General features: G+C 38.3%; 1 protein-coding gene and 1 pseudogene across 1 annotated transcript; both read left to right on the top strand.

The window, feature by feature from the left end:
• The first annotated feature begins 8,897 nt into the window (after positions 1-8,897).
• LOC114670265 (small nucleolar RNA U3) lies at positions 8,898-9,031 on the top strand (annotated as a pseudogene).
• Positions 9,032-10,479: 1,448 nt separating this feature from the next.
• MTRNR2L7 (MT-RNR2 like 7) lies at positions 10,480-12,020 on the top strand. The gene is given in 1 exon segment (NM_001195085.2): positions 10,480-12,020. A coding segment is annotated over 1 exon segment (75 nt). The 5' UTR covers positions 10,480-11,413; the 3' UTR covers positions 11,489-12,020.
• The last annotated feature ends 5,330 nt before the right edge of the window (positions 12,021-17,350 follow it).

The following is a 17,350-nucleotide window of genomic DNA, read 5'->3' as shown; positions in this document are numbered from 1 at the left end:
CCATTGGTCTATATCTCTGTTTTGGTACCAGTACCATGCTGTTTTGGTTACTGTAGCCTTGTAGTATAGTTTGAAGTCAGGTAGTGTGATGCCTGCAGCTTTGTTCTTCTGACTTAGAATTGTCTTGGCCATGCGGGCTCCTTTTTGGTTCCATATGAACTTTAAAGCAGTTTTTTTCCAATTCTGTGAAGAAAGTAATTGGTAGCTTGGTGGGGATGGCATTGAATCTGTAAATTACCTTGGGCAGTATGGCCATTTTCATGATATTGATTCTTCCTATCCATGATCATGGAATGTTCTTCCATTTGTTGGTGTCCTCTTTTATTTCATTGAGCAGTGGTTTGTAGTTCTCCTTGAAGAGGTCCTTCACATCCCTTGTAAGTTGGATTTCTAGGTATTGTATTCTATTTGAAGCATTTTGAATGGGAGTTCATTCACGATTTGCCTCTCTGTTTGTCTGTTATTGGTGTATAAGAATGCTTGTGATTTTTGCACATTGATTTGTATCCTGAGACTTTGCTGAAGTTGCTTATCAGCTTAAGGAGATTTTGTGCTGAGACAATGGGGTTTTCTAAATAGACAATCATGTCATCTGCAAACAGGGACAATTTGACTTCTTCTTTTGCTAATTGAGTACCCTTTATTTCTTTCTATTGCCTGATTGCCTTGGCCAGAACTTCCAAAACTATGTTAAATGGGAGTGGAGAGAGAGGGCATCCCTGTCTTGTACCAGTTTTCAAAGGGAATGCTTCCAGTTTTTGCCCATTCAGTATGATATTGGCTATGAGTTTGTCATAAATAGCTCTTATTATTTTGAGATATGTTCCATCAATACCTAATTTATTGAGAGTTTTTAGCATGAAGGGCTGTTGAATTTTGTCAAAAGCCTTTTCTGCATGTATTGAGATAATCATGTGGTTTTCATCTTTGGTTCTGTTTATATGCTGGATTACATTTATTGATTTGTGTATGTTGAACCAGCCTTGCATCCGAGGGATGAAGCCATCTTGATCATGGTGAATAAGTTTTTGATGTGTTGCTGGATTCAGTTTGCCAGTATTTTATTGAGGATTTTTGCATCGATGTTCATCAGGGATATTGGTCTAAAATTCTCTCTTTTTTTTCTGTGTCTCTGCCAGGCTTTGGTGTCAGGATGATGCTGGACTCATAAAATGAGTTAGATAGGATTCCCTCTTTTTCTATTGATTGGAATAGTTTCAGAAGGAATGGTACCAGCTCCTCCTTTTACTTCTGGTAGAATTTGGCTGTGAATCCATCTGGTCCTGGATTTTTTTTTGGCTGGTAGGCTATTAATTATTGCCTCAATTTCAGAGCCTACTATTGGTCTATTCAGGGATTCAGCTTCTTCCTGGTTTAGTCTTGGGAGAGTATATGCATCCAGGAATTTATCCATTTCTTCTAGGTTTTCTAGTTTGTTTGTGTAGAGGTGTTTATAGTATTCTCTGATGGTAGTTTGTATTTCTGTGGGGTTGGTGGTGATATCCCCTTTATCATTTTTTATTGCATCTATTTGATTCTTCTCTCTTTTCTTCTTTATTAGTCTTGCTAGCGGTCTTTTTTTTTTTTTTTTTTTTAATCTTTTCAAAAAAACAGCTCCTGGATTCATTGATTTTTTGGAGGGTTTTTTGTGTCTCTATCTCCTTCAGTTCTGCTCTGATCTTAGTTATTTCTTGCCTTCTGCTAGCTTTTGAATGTGTTTGCTCTTGCTTCTCTAGTTCTTCTAATTGTGATGTTAGGGTATCCATTTTAGATCTTTCCAGCTTTCTCTTGTGGGCATTTAGTGCTCTAAATTTCCCTCTACACACTGCTTTAAATGTGTCCCAGAGATTCTGGTATGTTGTATCTTTGTTCTCATTGGTTTCAAAGAACATCTTTATTTCTGCCTTCATTTCCTTATGTACCCAGTAGTCATTCAGGAGCAGGTTGTTCAGTTTCCATGTAGTTGAGCGGTTTTGATTGAGTTTCTTAGTCCTAAGTTCTAGTTTGATTGCACTGTGGTCTGAGAGTCAGTTTGTTATAGTGTCTGTTCTTTTACTTTTGCTGAGGAGTGCTTTACTTCCAACTATGTGGTCGATTTTGGAATAAGTGCAATATGGTGCTGAGAAGAATGTATATTCCGTTGATTTGGGGTGGAGAGTTTTGTAGATGTCTATTAGGTATGCTTGGTGCAGAGTTGAGTTCAATTCCTGGATATCCTTGTTAACTTTCTGTCTTGTTGATCTGTCTCATGTTGGCAGTGGAGTGTTAAAGTCCCCCATTATTATTGTGTGGGAGTCTGTGTCTCTTTGTAAGTCTCTAAGGACTTGCTTTATGAATCTGGGCGCTCCTGTATTGGGTGCATATATATTTACGATAGTTAACTCTTCTTGTTGAATGGATCCCTTTACCATTATGTAATGGCCTTCTTTGTCTCTTTTGTTCTTTGATGGTTTAAAGTCTGTTTTATCTGAGACTAGGATTGCAACCCCTGCCTTTTTTCGTTTTCTTGGTAGATCTTCCTCCATCCCTTTATTTTGAGCCTATGTGTGTCTCTGCATGTGAGATGGGTCTCCTGAATACTGCAAACTGATGGGGCTTGACTCTTTATTCAATTTGCCATTTTTTGTCTTTTAATTGGAATATTTAGCCCATTTACATTTAAGGTTAACATTGTTTTGTGTTAGCTTGATTCTGTCATTATGATGTTAGCTGGATATTTTGCTTGTTAGTTGATGCAGATTCTTCCTAGCATTGATGGTCTTTACATTTTGGCATGTTTTTGCAATGGCTGGTACTGGTTGTTCCTTTCCATGTTCAGTGCTTCTTTCAGGGTCTCTTGTAGGGCAGGACTGTTGGTGACAATGTCTCTGAGCATTTGCTTGTCTGTAAAGGATTTTATTTCTCCTTCACTTATGAAACTTAGTTTGGCTGGTTATGAAATTCTCGGCTGAAAATTCTTTTTTTTAAGAATGTTGAGGATTGGACCCCACTCTCTTCTGGCTTGGAGAGTTTCAAGAGATCTGCTGTTAGTCTGATGGGCTTCCCTTTGTGGGTAAACCGACCTTTGTCTCTGGCTGCCCTTAACATTTTTTCCTTCATTTCAACTTTGGTGAATCTGACAATTATGTGTCTTGAAGTTGCTCTTCTCGAGGAGTATCTTTGTGGCATTCTCTGTATTTCCTGAATTTGAATGTTGGCCTGCCTTGCTAGGTTGGAGAAGTTCTCCTGGATAATATTGTGCAGAATGTTTTCCAACTTGGTTCCATTTTCCCTGTCACTTTCAGGTACACCAATCAGATGTACATTTGGTCATTTCACATAATCCCATATATCTTGGAGGCTTTTTTCATTTCTTTTTACTCTTTTTTCTCTAAACTTCTCTTCTCACTTCATTTCATTCATTTGATCTTCAATCACTGATTCCCTTTCTTCCAGTTGATCGAATCAATTACTGAAGCTTGTGCATTTGTCGCATAGTTCTCGTGTCGTGGTTTTCATCTCTATAAGGTCGTTTATGGACTTCTTTGCATTAGTTGTTCTAGTTATCCATTGGTCAAATCTTTCTTCAAAGTTTTTAGTTTCTTTGTGCTGAGTTCATAGCTCCTCCTTTAGCTCTGAGAAGTCTGATCGACTGAAACCTTCTCTCAACTCGTCAAAGTCATTCTCCGTCCAGCTTTGTTCCATTGCTGGCAAGGAGCTGTGTTCCTTCGGAGGGGGAGAGTCATTCTGATGTTTTGAATTTTGAACTTTTCTGCACTGCTTTTTTCCCATGTTTGTGGTTTTATCTACCTTTGGTCTTTGATGATGGTGACATAGAGATGGGGTTTTGGTGTGGATGTCCTTTCTGTTTGTTAGTTTTCCTTCTAACAGTCAGTGCCCTCAGCTGCAGTTCTGTTGGAGTTTGCTTGAGGTCCACTCCAGTTAGGCTACTCCCAGTTAGGTTCTCCCAGTTAGGCTACTCGGGGGTCAGGGACCCACCTGAACAGGCAGTCTGTGTGTTCTCAGATCTCAACTTCCATGCTGGGAGAATCACTACTTTCTTCAAAGCTGTCAGGCAGTGACATTTACATCTGCAGAGGTTTCTGCTGCTTTTTGTTTAGTTATGCCCTGTCCCCAGAGGTCGAGTCTACAGAGGCATGCAAGCAGGTCTCCTTGAGCTGCGGTGTACTCCACCCAGTTGGACCTTCCTGGCCACTTTGTTTACCTACTTAAGCCTCAGCAATGGTGGGTGCCCCTCCCCCAGCCTTGCTGATACCTTGCTGTTAGATCTCAGACTGCTGTGCTAGCAATGAGGGAGGCTCTGTGGGCATGGGTCCCTCTGAGCCAGGCACGGGATATAATCTCCTGATGTGCCTTTTGCTATGACCCTTGGTAAAGTGCAGTATTAGGGTGGGAGTGACCTGATTTTCCAGGTGTTGCGTGTCACGGTTTCCCTTGGGTAGGAAAAGGCACTCCCTTCCCCCTTGGGCTTCCCAGGTGAGGTGATGCCTTGCCGTGCTTAGGCTCTCACTCATTGGACTGCATCCACTGTCCTGCATTGACTGTCAGACACGCCTTAGTGAGATGAACCCGGTATCTCAGTTGGAAATGCAGAAATTACCTGTCTTCTGTGTCACTCACACTGGGAGCTGGAGGCTGGAGCTCTTCCTATTTGGCCATCTTGGCGCCCCCTACTCGGAGCTGTTATTTATACATGAGCTCATTCAAAAAACTGTCCTGCTGGTCTGGCCATGATAACCCGGTGTACCCAAGACACTATAAGATATATAAGAAAAAATAGTGAAAAAATTCTAGAGTTGAGTTCAATAAAAGTTTTTTGTTCTCAATTACATGTTCCTCTTCCAGGCTTTTCTGAACACCTATATCAGTTTTTCAAATCCAAGTCCTCTGCTCCTATTGTTGATGTTTTTGGTAAAGGTAATCATTGTCTAGACCATATTACATAAGATGTAGATAAACAAATTTTGACAATTTTTCTCCAACTAAAGAAAATGGTTGACCCCATAAAAGATGAAGTAGAACATTTATAGAGTAAAATCCTACTTTCTTATTGCATAAGTAAATTATGATCTGATACAGTGCACACATCAAATACATGAATGAGTGTCCTTTCTACACTCAAGCAGAGAATGTGACAAAAAATTGGGCTCTAGTGAAGCATCATATTGAAATGATCAAAAAGAAGCCTGATGGGTTAAGAGAAAGAAGGTCTGAGTTTTAATCTCAGATTCTCTATTTTCCAGCTATGTAAACTATATTAACTAACATAACCCCTGTCCTGTAAGTTTTATCAAAAAGCGAAGGAACAGGAAGAAATGAATCTGAAGGTGAAGGAGTGGAAGGAGGTAGGGGAAATTCTGGAACATAAAAGCACTGTTAAGTTAGGGTGGAGCTTAAAGAGACATGGCAGTGGGGTGGCCTGGTGACCTGGTAGCAGCATGAGTATCTGGAACACCTTGGGGTATGCTAGTCCGTAAATAGAGAAAAAGATAGAGTGCCAAATGTTAGCTTCTACCGTGTGTGTGTGTGTGTGCGCGCGCGTGCGCGCGCGCGTGCACAAGAGGTGACCTTGGATGGACTGGAGCATTTCCTTGAGGGTGTAGTGTAAAACCCTTGCTACTGTGTAACCACTGGCACCTGTTTCTAGCCCACAACCTGCTCTGCATGTAGAAATACACCTGCTTTTGAATTGCAGTGATGTTTTCTTGTAGATTTGGCCTTTTGTTTTCAGCAAGGAAGAGGAGGGAGAGAACAAGGACATTGTTTTCTTACTTAATTCTAAGTTCTGCTTCTGAGGCTTCTCATAGCTCAGCTTTGTCTATAAATACTCCAGCAAGCCAAGTACACACTATCAATTTTGTGTAGCTCTCACCAAGTCACTGAAGGGAAAGTAAAAGTGAGAAGAAAAAGAGGGAGAAAGGTCAGAAAAAGGACCCCGAGTCATATTTTATTACACGAAGAGTGTATCTGATACACATTATAAACGAAGGTCTCATAGACCAAATCCTGGGAACAGGGTCAGGAGCTCAATTCAGGTATTCAAGATGGGGCACTCTCATGAGCTCTCTTTAAGCATAAATGCAGATTTGATTGCTTTGGGAAAAAATACCCAGGAATTCACTGAGGATGGTAGTCTGTTGTTAACTCTTTTTGTTTTCTTTCTATGTTGAAGAGTTTGTTGCTTTTAAGTGAGACTTTAATATCCTAAGTCTGTGTTGAGACATACTCACTTGGAAAAGCCATCTTTAACGAAAGAGGGATTTTAAGGACTAGCAGAAATGGAGTCCAAAACAAAAGGGCTACTCCCTATGAATAAGATAGCTTTGGTTCCTCTTCATCTGTGTTCATTGTTCATCTGTGTTCATTGTGTTCATTGTGTTCATCTGTGTTCATCTGTGTTCATTGTTTCCCAAAACACTCTTGGCTCCCCTGCTGGGAAGCTTGTGCATGTTCAGTGAATCTCCTTATGTTGATTTGCATGTCTAAGTAGGGACATCACAACCTGTATGACCTCATTGAAAGTCTTTTCTTCATTTACCTAAAGGGTGCATGCAGTGCATTTCTCAAATGAAAATATTAATTCAAAGGAATACACCAAATTATAAGAACAGATTATATATATCTTAAATATATTTACTTCACTGGGACTGAAAATATGTTTATTCCCAGAACTCCGTTTCTTGTTATTTTCCTCTTCCCTTCACGTTGCTCTAGAAAGCAACTAATTATGGATCACATACTCATTTCTATGTGTAACTTGAGGAGAACTTTGAAAGGTATGGTCCAAGTTTTATGAAAGTTGCGTGGACTTTATTTCTGCACTAGAAAAGTTATCACCATCTATTTAAGAATCAATCATTTATTGAAAGTACAGTTTTGCAGAGAAAAAAATAAAATGAAAAACATTTATTTTACCTGCCTTTGTCCACTAGGATGAATAAAGTCTGTGAAACTATAAAATACACACTGGACAATCTTTTTGTCCAACACAAACCAGACAGAAACCTGACACAAATACAAAAATTGTAGTTTTAAATAAGAGTGGTTCCTTCCATAAAAGTAGAAACTGTTTATTTCTGTTATAGTAAGAAAATAGGGAAAGACTGAAAAGAAACTCCCAGATGCTTGAATCTCCACTTAGGAGAGATTTTGCCCTCTCCACAACACAGGCTCCTGTGCCTCTCCACGCACATACACATCCTTCATTGTGAATGCAGGAGAGGAACAGAAGTATGCATGTCTAGGCATCTAACAAGATGGAACCGCAGGAAAAAGCTAATAAGAGAAAAACATCTAGAAGGGGAAAAGAACATATTTCTTAGCTACTGGTAGTAAGTGGCAGGGGAAACCAGAAAATGCTCACTTTTTTTTTTTTTTGAGGATTTACAATAAGATTTTTTATCTATCAAAGCAGGAAAGAAATATTTCCTCACTGTTGACTTTATGTCATGACATGTAGACAAAAGGCTGAAATCCTGCCAAGGTACCAGATAATCTTTTTACACACCCAAATATATACTCAGACAACATCATAAGTCCTAACACATGCTGTATAAAACACAAGTGTAAGCAAAACTGATGTTATGGCAGTTCAGGAAGGAATCCATATAATTTCTAAGATGCTTTGCTAGTGTGTCTTCAGTTTGACCTCACTAGAGAATATTGCTGAATGCCCTGAAAGGGTACACCAAGCCTGTCTTCAGGAATAGAACTTGAAAGTGATGATTCAATAGAACATGATTAAATTCATTAAGAAAATCATTTTTTTTTTTGCAAAATGCTATCACATGCTTTAACTTGAAAATAGATTTTGGATAAAATAAAGTGTTCAACTCTTAAGTGGGAATATTCATGAGTAGAAGCTTACTGAATTATCACAAAGATAAATTACCCATTAAAGCCGCTATCCATGTCTCAGGAAAATAGAACCTTATTTAAATCTCAAGCACTTCCCTTGTGTTCTCTTCCAGTAGCTATTGTCTCTTTCCAAATATAGCTGGCATGTTGACTTATAAGACTATGTTGAATTTTTTTGAATTTTCTATTGATAGAATGATATGGTTTGAATTATTTGTAATTGACTTATTTCACCTATCATTATGTTTGTAAGATTCATTTAGATTATTGCACATAATATTAGTTCATTCTTTCTTCCTGCTGATGATAATCCATCATCATCATTATGAAATCCAAATCAATTTCCTAGTTCTACAATAGATGATCATTTGAGTTATTTACAGTCTGCTTTTTACAACTGTAGCTTCTGTAAACATTTGTACATATTTCTTGATATTCTATTGGCAATACCCTGTAAGGAAAATCTCTGGCCATAGACTATGTGTATATTCAACTTCAATGAACAATGTCAGTGTCTTTTAAAGTGACTGTTCCAATTTACTCTCTAACCAACAGCATATGCAAGTTCTTTCCACACCAAAATATTTTATCAGTTACTGAGTCAAGTGTGTGAAAATCACCAACTATGACTGCAGATATGCCTCTCTTTTTATTTCTGAAAGTTCTGAGTTTACTTATTTTGTGACTATATTATTAGGAGCATGTAAATATAGAATTATACATCTTCTTTTAGTTGATGATTTTAGACTCATAAAAGTCCTTTTTGTCAATACCAATGTTTATTCTTTCAAGTATACTTTGTACCATATTAGTATAGCCATACAAGGTTTCTTTCAAGCTAGCTTTTGCCTGATACATCTTTTTCCATCATTTTGTTTTCTACCGTGAATTTAAATGAACTCTTTACTATGGTTTTCTATTGACTACCTTTTGTGTTCCTTTTGCTCTCTTTCATGACCTTCTTTTAGATTTAGTACTTCTGATTTTTCCTTCCCTTCCCTCCACCTAGACATATAACTCTGAAGAACTCTTTGTATTTCAAGATTATACTTTCAGGGTTCATTTCTACAGTTTGTTACTAGTATTTCTGTGTGCGTTTGGGGTGCAAGTGTGTTTAAAATTTAATTTCTTTTAGCCCTTTAGCAGATGTTTTATGGCTAAAAGAAATATGTGAAGAGATAATTTTTTGAAACTGGTAGAACACATTAAGTCACAGATTTAAGAAGCATAAAGATCCTTAAGCAACATAAACACCAGAAAAGCTCATATATGTGTATATACATATTTACACACGCACACACACGTAAGTATGTGTATGTGTGTGTGAGTATGTGTGTTCTATCTATCTACCTACCTACCTAGAGAGATGTACTTTAATATTTACTTTAATGAATTGGCTCGTGTGTTGTGACTCAGTGCAAAAGGTTAGCAAGTCAAAGTCTGAGATCTTCAGGGCAAGTCAGCAGGCTAAAGACCTAGGAAAGAGCTGATGGTGAAGCTTGAGTCTGGAGGCAGAATTTCCTCTTCCTTTGGGGACCTCAGTCTTTTTCTTTTACAGCCTTCAACTGATTGGATGATGCCTACAACATTATGGAAGGTAATCTGCTTTACTCCAAGTCTACTGATTTAACTCTTTACTGTATCTAAAAAACATCTTCACAGCAATATCTAGACTGGTGGTATTTGGCCAAATATATTAGTACTGTAGTGGATTACAAGGTCAGGAGATCGAGACCATCCTGGCTAACACGGTGAAACCCCATCTCTACTAAAAATACAAAAAATTAGTCCGGCATGGTAGCGGGCGCCTATAGTCCCAGCTACTTGGGAGGTTGAGACAGGAAAATGGCGTGAACCTGGAAGGCGGAGCTTGCAGTGAGCCGAGATTGCGCCACTGCACTCCAGCCTGGGCGACTCCAGAAACAAACAAACAAACAAAAATGAAAAACCCTGCTTCCCCAATAAATTATTAGATTTTTCTAAAGTATTACAATTGATACTTGGTTATGCTTATGGATTTTTGATTTTTAATTTATTTTAGTTTCAGGGGATACATGTTCAGGTTTGTAATCTAGGTAAATTGCACTTCGTTGGGGTTTGGTGTACTGATTATTTTGTCACTCCAGTAATAAGCATAGTGCCCGACAGATAGTTCTTAGATCCTTTCTCTCCTCCACCCTTTACCCTCAAGTAGGCCCCAATATCTATTGTTCCTTTATTTGTGTTCTTGTGTACTCAATGTTTAGCTTCTAATTATAAGTGAGAACATGCATTATTTGGTTTTCTGTTGACTTGAGATAATGGCCTCCAGTTCCATGCATGCTGCTGCTGCAAAAAACGTTATCTCATACTTTTTTATGGGCACATAGTATGTCATGGTGTATATGACCACATTTTCTTGATCCAGTCTACCCTTGATGGGCATTTAGGTTGATTCCACATCTTTGCTGTTGTGAATAGTACTGTGATGAACATACACAAGGATGTATCTTTACGGTAGAGCAATAAGAGATCTTTAAGGGAGTGCTCAATATGAAAACAACAGACTGTTACTGGCCACCACTAAAACACACTTAACTACATATACATTCTATGAAACTTAACTACACGCTTCTGTGAAAATATTATCAAACTATCTTAATCAAACCATTTACCTTAAACAAAGATATAGGCAATAGAAATTTTTACCCTGGCACAATAGACATAGTACCGTAAGGGAAAGATGAAAGAACTGCATCAAGCACTAAAAAGCAAATACAAGCCCTTATACCTTCTGCATAATGTATTAACCAGAAATAACTTTACACAGAGAACTATAGCCAAGTTCCCCGAAACCAGCCAAGCTACCCAAGAATAGCTGAAAGAGCACACTCACCTATGTGGCACAATAGTGGAAAGATTCATGAGTAGAAGTGATAAGCCTACGGAGCCTGGTGATGGCTGGTTGTCCAAGATAGACTCTTAGTTCAACTTGAAGCTCACCCACAGAATTACTTAATCTACCTGTAAGTTTAACTGTTAGTCTAAAGAGGGACAGCTCTTTAGACCCTAGGAAACAACCTTCCTACAGAGAATAAAAAATACTACCACCACAGTTGGCCCAAAAGCAGACACCAATTAAGAAAGTGTTTAAGCTTAACATCTAACTATCTTAAATTCTAATCACTCTACTGAATTCTTAACATCACATTGGACTAATCTATTACTTAATAGAAGCAATAATGTTAGTATAAGTAACGTGAAGATGTTCTCCATTGCATGAGCTTACATCAGACCAGAATAATCCACTGACAGTTAACAGCCTAATATTAATGAACAATATAATAAACACCCTATTATTTACACTGTTAACCCAACACAGGTATGCTGTAAGGAAAGATTACAAAAAGTAAAAGGAACTTGGCAAATCATACCCCACCTGTTTACCAAAAGCACACCTCTAGCATTACCAGTATTTGAGGCACTGCCTGCACAGTGACATTTGTTCAATGGCCGCAGTATCCTGACCGTGCAAAAGTAACTTAATCACTTGTTCCCTAAATAGGGACTTGTATGAATGGCCACAGGAGGGTTCAGCTGTCTCTTACTTTTAATCAGTGAAATTGACCTATCCATGAAGAGACAGATATAAACAAATAAGATGAGAAGACCCTACAGAGCTTTCATTCATTAATGCAAATTAAAACTCAAACAAGCCTACAGGCTATAGCCTACTATTCCTGCATTAAAAATTTTGGTTGGGGTGATCTAGGAGCATAATTCAACCTCTGAGCAACCTACACTACGACCACACTAGTCTAGGTGAGTTAATACATATTGACCCAATAATTTGATCAACAGAGTAAGGTACCCTAGGGATAACGGCACAATCTATTCTAGAGTTCATATTGACAATAGGGTCTATGACCTCGATGTTAAATTAGGACATCCTAATAGTGTAGCCACTATTAAGGGTTCATTTGTTCAATGATTAAAGTCGATTAACATGATCTGAGTTCAGACCAGTATAATCCAGGTTGGTTTCTGTCTATTTAACATTTCTCCTAGCACGAAAGGACAAGAGAAATAGGATCCCTTTCATAAAGTGCCCTCACTCCATAGAGGAGGCTATCTCATTCTAAAAAATCATCACACACACTACCCATGAACAGGGTTTGTTAAGATGGCAGAGCCCAGCAATTGCACAAATCTTAAAACTTTGTAATCAGAGGTTGAACTCCTCTTCTTAACTACATGCTATAATTAACCTTCTCCTACTCATTATCCCCACTCTTATCACTAAAGCATTCCTTACGCTCATCAAATGAGAAATCTTAGGCTACATACAACTATGCAAAGGACCCAACATTGTAGGCCCCTCTGGGCTGCTTCAACCATTTGCTGATGCAGTAAAACTTTTCAACAAAGAACTCTTACAGCCCTCACCATCTACTATTATTCTTTATATTACTGCTCCAACAATAGCCCTTTCTATTGCTCTCCTCTTATGAACCCCCTCCCTATACCAGATCATCTAATTAATTTTAATATAGGCCTCTTATTTATACTAGCCACATCAAGCCGAACCATCTATTCTATTCTATGATCAGGATGAGCATCTAATTCAAAATATGCACTAATCCATGCATTATGAGCTATGGCCCAGACAATTTCATATGATGTCACCCTAGCCATTATCCTATTATCAGTCTTACTGATAAGTGGCTCATTTAACTTACATACACTCATCACAATACAATAATTCTTATGACTGCTCCCACCATCATGGCCTCTAGCCATAATATAATTTATCTCCACACTTCTATGAAAATGTTTCCATGAAAGATGTAAACACTGTAAACGAGCTACACAATAAAGTCTGCTTAATAACCAGGTAACAATATAATGACAGAATCAAATCCACACATATCAATATTAACCTTGAATGTAAATAAGCTAAGTGAACCAATGAAAAGGCATAGAATGGCAAGCTGGATAAAGAAGCAAGAGTGAAATGTATGCTGTCTTCAAGAGACCCATCTTACCTGCAATTACACCTATAGGCTCAAAGTAAAGGATAAAGACAAGTCTACCAAGCAAATGGAAAACAAATAGAAGCAGGAGCTGCTATTCTAATTTCAGACAAAACAGACTTTAAACCAACAACAATCAAAAAAGATAAAGAACAGCATTACATATGGTAAAGCGTTCAATTCAATAAGAATACTTAATTATCCCCAAAACTGAGTGTAAAAGGAATATACCTTAACATACTAAAAGCAATATGTGACAGACTCACAGGTAATATCATACTGAATGGGGAATAATTAAAATCTTTCCTCTTAGATTTGGAACACAACAAGGATGTCCACTTTCACCACTGTAATTTAACGTAGTACTGAATGTCTACCTGGAGCAATTAGACAAGAGGAGTAAATTAATGGAAAATATCTAATAATCTGATTTAAAAATGGGAAAACAAGTTTGAACAGACATTTCTCAAAAGAAGATATACGAATGACAAACAGGCCTATGAAGAAGTGCTCACCATCACTGATCATCAGAGGAATGCAAATGAAAATTACATTGAGATATCATCTCATCACAATTAAGATGGCTTTTATCCAAAAGTCAGGCAATAGTAAATGTGGGCAAGGATGTGGAGAAAAGGGAACCCTTGTACATTGTTGGGGGGATTGTAAATTAGTACAAACACTTAGGAGAAAAATTTGGAGGTTTATCAAAAATCTGAAAATAGAGGTACTTTATGATTCAGCCATTGCACTCCTACGTATATACCCACAACAAAAGAAATCAGTATATCAAAATGATATCTACACTCCCATGTTTATTGCAGCATTATTCACAATAGTCATGATTTGGAAGCAACCCAAGTGTCCATGAACAGATGAATGGATAAAGAAAATGTGGTATGTATACACAATGCGGTACTATTTAGCCATAAAAAATTATGAGATTCTGTCATTTGCAACACCATGGATGGATGAAACTAGGTAATTATGTTAAGTGAAATAAGCCAGACACAGAAAAACAAACTTCACATATTCTCACTTATTCGTGGGAACTAAAAATTAAAATGACTGAATTAATGGAGATAGAGAGTAGAAGGATGGTGACCAGAGGCTGGGAAGGGTGGGGAACAGGGTGACAGCGAGGTGGGGAAGGTTAATGGGTACAAAAAATAGATAGAATGAATAAGACCTAATACTTATAGATGGCATCCTGAGCAAGATGGCTGAATAGGAACAGCTCCAGCCTCCAGCTCCCAGCGCAAGCAAAACAGAAGACAGGTGATTTCTCCATTTTCAACTGAGGTGCAGACTGGCACCTCATACCTCACATGGCAGGGCACACCACTGAGATGAAGTTTCCAGAGCAAGAATCAGACAGCAACACTCACTATTCAGCAACATTCTACCTTCTGCAGCCTCCGCTGCTGATACCCAGGCAAACAGAGTCTGAAGTGGACCTCAAGCAAACCTCAACAGACCTGCAGCTGAGGGTCCTGACTGTTAGAAGGAAAACTAACAAACAGAAAGGACACCCACACCAAAACCCCATGAGTACATCACCAGCATCAAAGACCAAAGGCAGATAAAACCACAAAGATGGGGAAAAACCAGGGGAGAAAAGCTGGAAATTCAAAAAATCAGAGTGCATCTCCTCCTCCAAAGGAACGCAGCTCATCGCCAGCAATGGATCAAAGCTGGACGGAGAATGACTTTGACGAGTTGAGAGAAGAAGGCTTCGGTCGAACAAACTTCTCAGTGCTAAAGGAGGAACTATGTACCTAGTGCAAAGAAACTAAAAATCTTGAAAAAAGAATGGAAGAATGGATAACTAGAATAATCAATGCAGAGAAGGCCATAAACAAACTGACAGAGATGAAAACCATGACATGAGAATTATGTGACAAATGCACAAACTTCAGTAACTACTCAATAAACTGGAAGAAAGAGTATCAATGATTGAAGATCAAATGAATGAAATGAAGTGAGAAGAGAAGTCTAGAGAAAAAAGAGGAAAAAGAAATGAACAAAGCCTCCAAGAAATATGGGATTATGTGAAAAGAAAAAATCTACGTCTGATTGGGGTGCCTGAAAGTGAGGGGGAAAATGGAACCAAGTTGGAAAACACTCTGAAGGATATCATCCAGGAGAACTTCCCCAACCTAGTAAGGCAGGCAAATATTCAAATTCAGAAAATACAGAGAATGCCACAAAGATACTCCTCGAGAAGAGCAACTCCAAGACACATAATTGTCAGATTCACCAAATTTGAAATGAAGGGAAAAATATTAAGGACGGCCAGAGAGAAAGGTTGGGTTATCCACAAAGGGAAGCCCATCAGACTAACAGCAGATCTCTCGGTAGAAACGCTACAAGCCAGAAGAGAGTGGGGGCCAATATTCAACATTCTTAAAGAAAAGAATTTTCAACCCAGAATTTCATATCTAGCCAAATTAAGTTTCATAAGTGAAGAAGAAATAAAATCCTTTACAGACAAGCAAATGCTTAGAGATTTTGTCACCACCAGGCCTGCCTTACAAGAGACCCTGAAGGAAGCACTAAACTTGGAAAGGAACAACCGGTACCAGCCATTGCAAAAACATGCCAAAATGTAAAGACCATTGATGCTAAGAAGAAACAGCTGCAACTAACAAGCAAAATAACCAGCTAATATCACAATGACAGGATCAAGTTCACACAAAACAATATTAACCTTAAATGTAAATGGACTAAATGCTCCAATTAAAAGGCACAGACTAGCAAATTGGATAAAGAGTGAAGCCCCATCAGTCTGCTGTATTCAGGAGACCCATCTCGCATGCAGAGACATACATAGGCTCAAAATAAAGGGATGGAGGAAGAGCTACCAAGAAAATGGAAAACAACAAAAAGCAGGGGTTGCAATCCTAGTCTCAGATAAAACAGACTTTAAACCATCAAAGATCAAAAGAGACAAAGAAGGCCATTACATAATGGTAAAGGGATCAATTCAACAGGAAGCGCTAACTATCCTAAATATATATGCACCCAATACAGGAGCACCCAGATTCATAAAGCAAGTCCTTAGAGACTTACAAAGAGACTTAGACTACCATTTATTAATAATGGGAGACTTCAACACCCCACTGTCAACATTGAACAGATCAACGAGACAGAAAGTTAACAAGGATATCCAGGAATTGAACTCAACTCTGCAGCAAGCAGACCTAATAGACATCTACAGAATTCTCCACTCCAAATCAACAGAATATACATTCTTCTCAGCACCACATCTCACTTATTCCCAAATTGACCACACAGTTGGAAGTAAAGCACTCCTCAGCAAATGTACAAGAACAGAAATTATAACAAACTGTCTCTCAGACCACAGTGCAATCAAACTAGAACTCAGGACTGTGAAAATCAAAACTGCTCAACTACATGGAAACTGAACAACCTGCTCCTGAATGAATACTGGGTACATGACAAAATGAAGGTAGAAATAAAGATGTTCTTTGAAACCAATGAGAACAAAGATACAACAACCAGAATCTCTGGGACACATTTAAAGCAATGTGTAGAGGGAAATTTTGAGCACTAAATGCCCACAAGAGAAAGCAGGAAAGATCTAAAATGGACACCCTAAGATCACAATTAAAAGAACTAGAGAAGCAAGAGCAAACACATTCAAAAGCTAGCAGACGGCAAGAAATAACTAAGATCAGAGCAGAACTGAAGGAGATAGAGACACAAAAGACCCTCCAAAAAATCAATGAATCCAGGAGCTAGTTTTTTGAAAAGATTGACAAAATTTATAGACCCCTAGCAAGACTAATAAAGAAGAAAAGAGGGAAGAATCAAATAGATGCAATAAAATATGATAAAGGGGATATCAACACCGACCCCACAGAAACACAAACTATCATCAGAGAATACTATAAATACCTTTATGCAAATAAACTATAAAACCTAGAAGAAATGGATAATTTCCTGGACACTTACACTCTCTGAACACTAAACCAGGAAGAAGTTGAATCCCTGAATAGACCAATAGTAGGCTCTGAAACTGAGGCAATAATTAACAGCCTACCAACCAAAAAAAGTCCAGGACCAGACAGATTCACAGCCAAATTCTACCAGAAGTACAAGGAGGAGCTGGTACCATTCCTTCTGAAACTATTCCAAACAACAGAAAAAGAGGGAGTCCTCCTTAACTCATTTTATGAGGCCAACATCATCCTGATACCAAAGCCTGGCAGAGACACAACAAAAAAAGAGAATTTTAGACCAATATCCCTGATGAACATCGATGCAAAAATCCTCACAAAATACTGGCAAACCAGATCTAGCAGCACATCAAAAAGCTTATCCACCATGATCAAGTGGGCTTCATCCTTGGGATGCAAGGCTGCTTCAACATATGCAAATCAATACATGTAATCCAGCATATAAACAGAACCAAAGACAAAAACCAAATGATTATCTCACTAGATGCAGAAAAGGCC

This window comes from Macaca mulatta, chromosome 9 (genome assembly GCF_049350105.2).
Source record: "Macaca mulatta isolate MMU2019108-1 chromosome 9, T2T-MMU8v2.0, whole genome shotgun sequence".
In the NCBI taxonomy this organism is placed as follows: domain Eukaryota; kingdom Metazoa; phylum Chordata; class Mammalia; order Primates; family Cercopithecidae; genus Macaca; species Macaca mulatta.
This window is presented reverse-complemented; position numbering and strand designations above follow the sequence as displayed.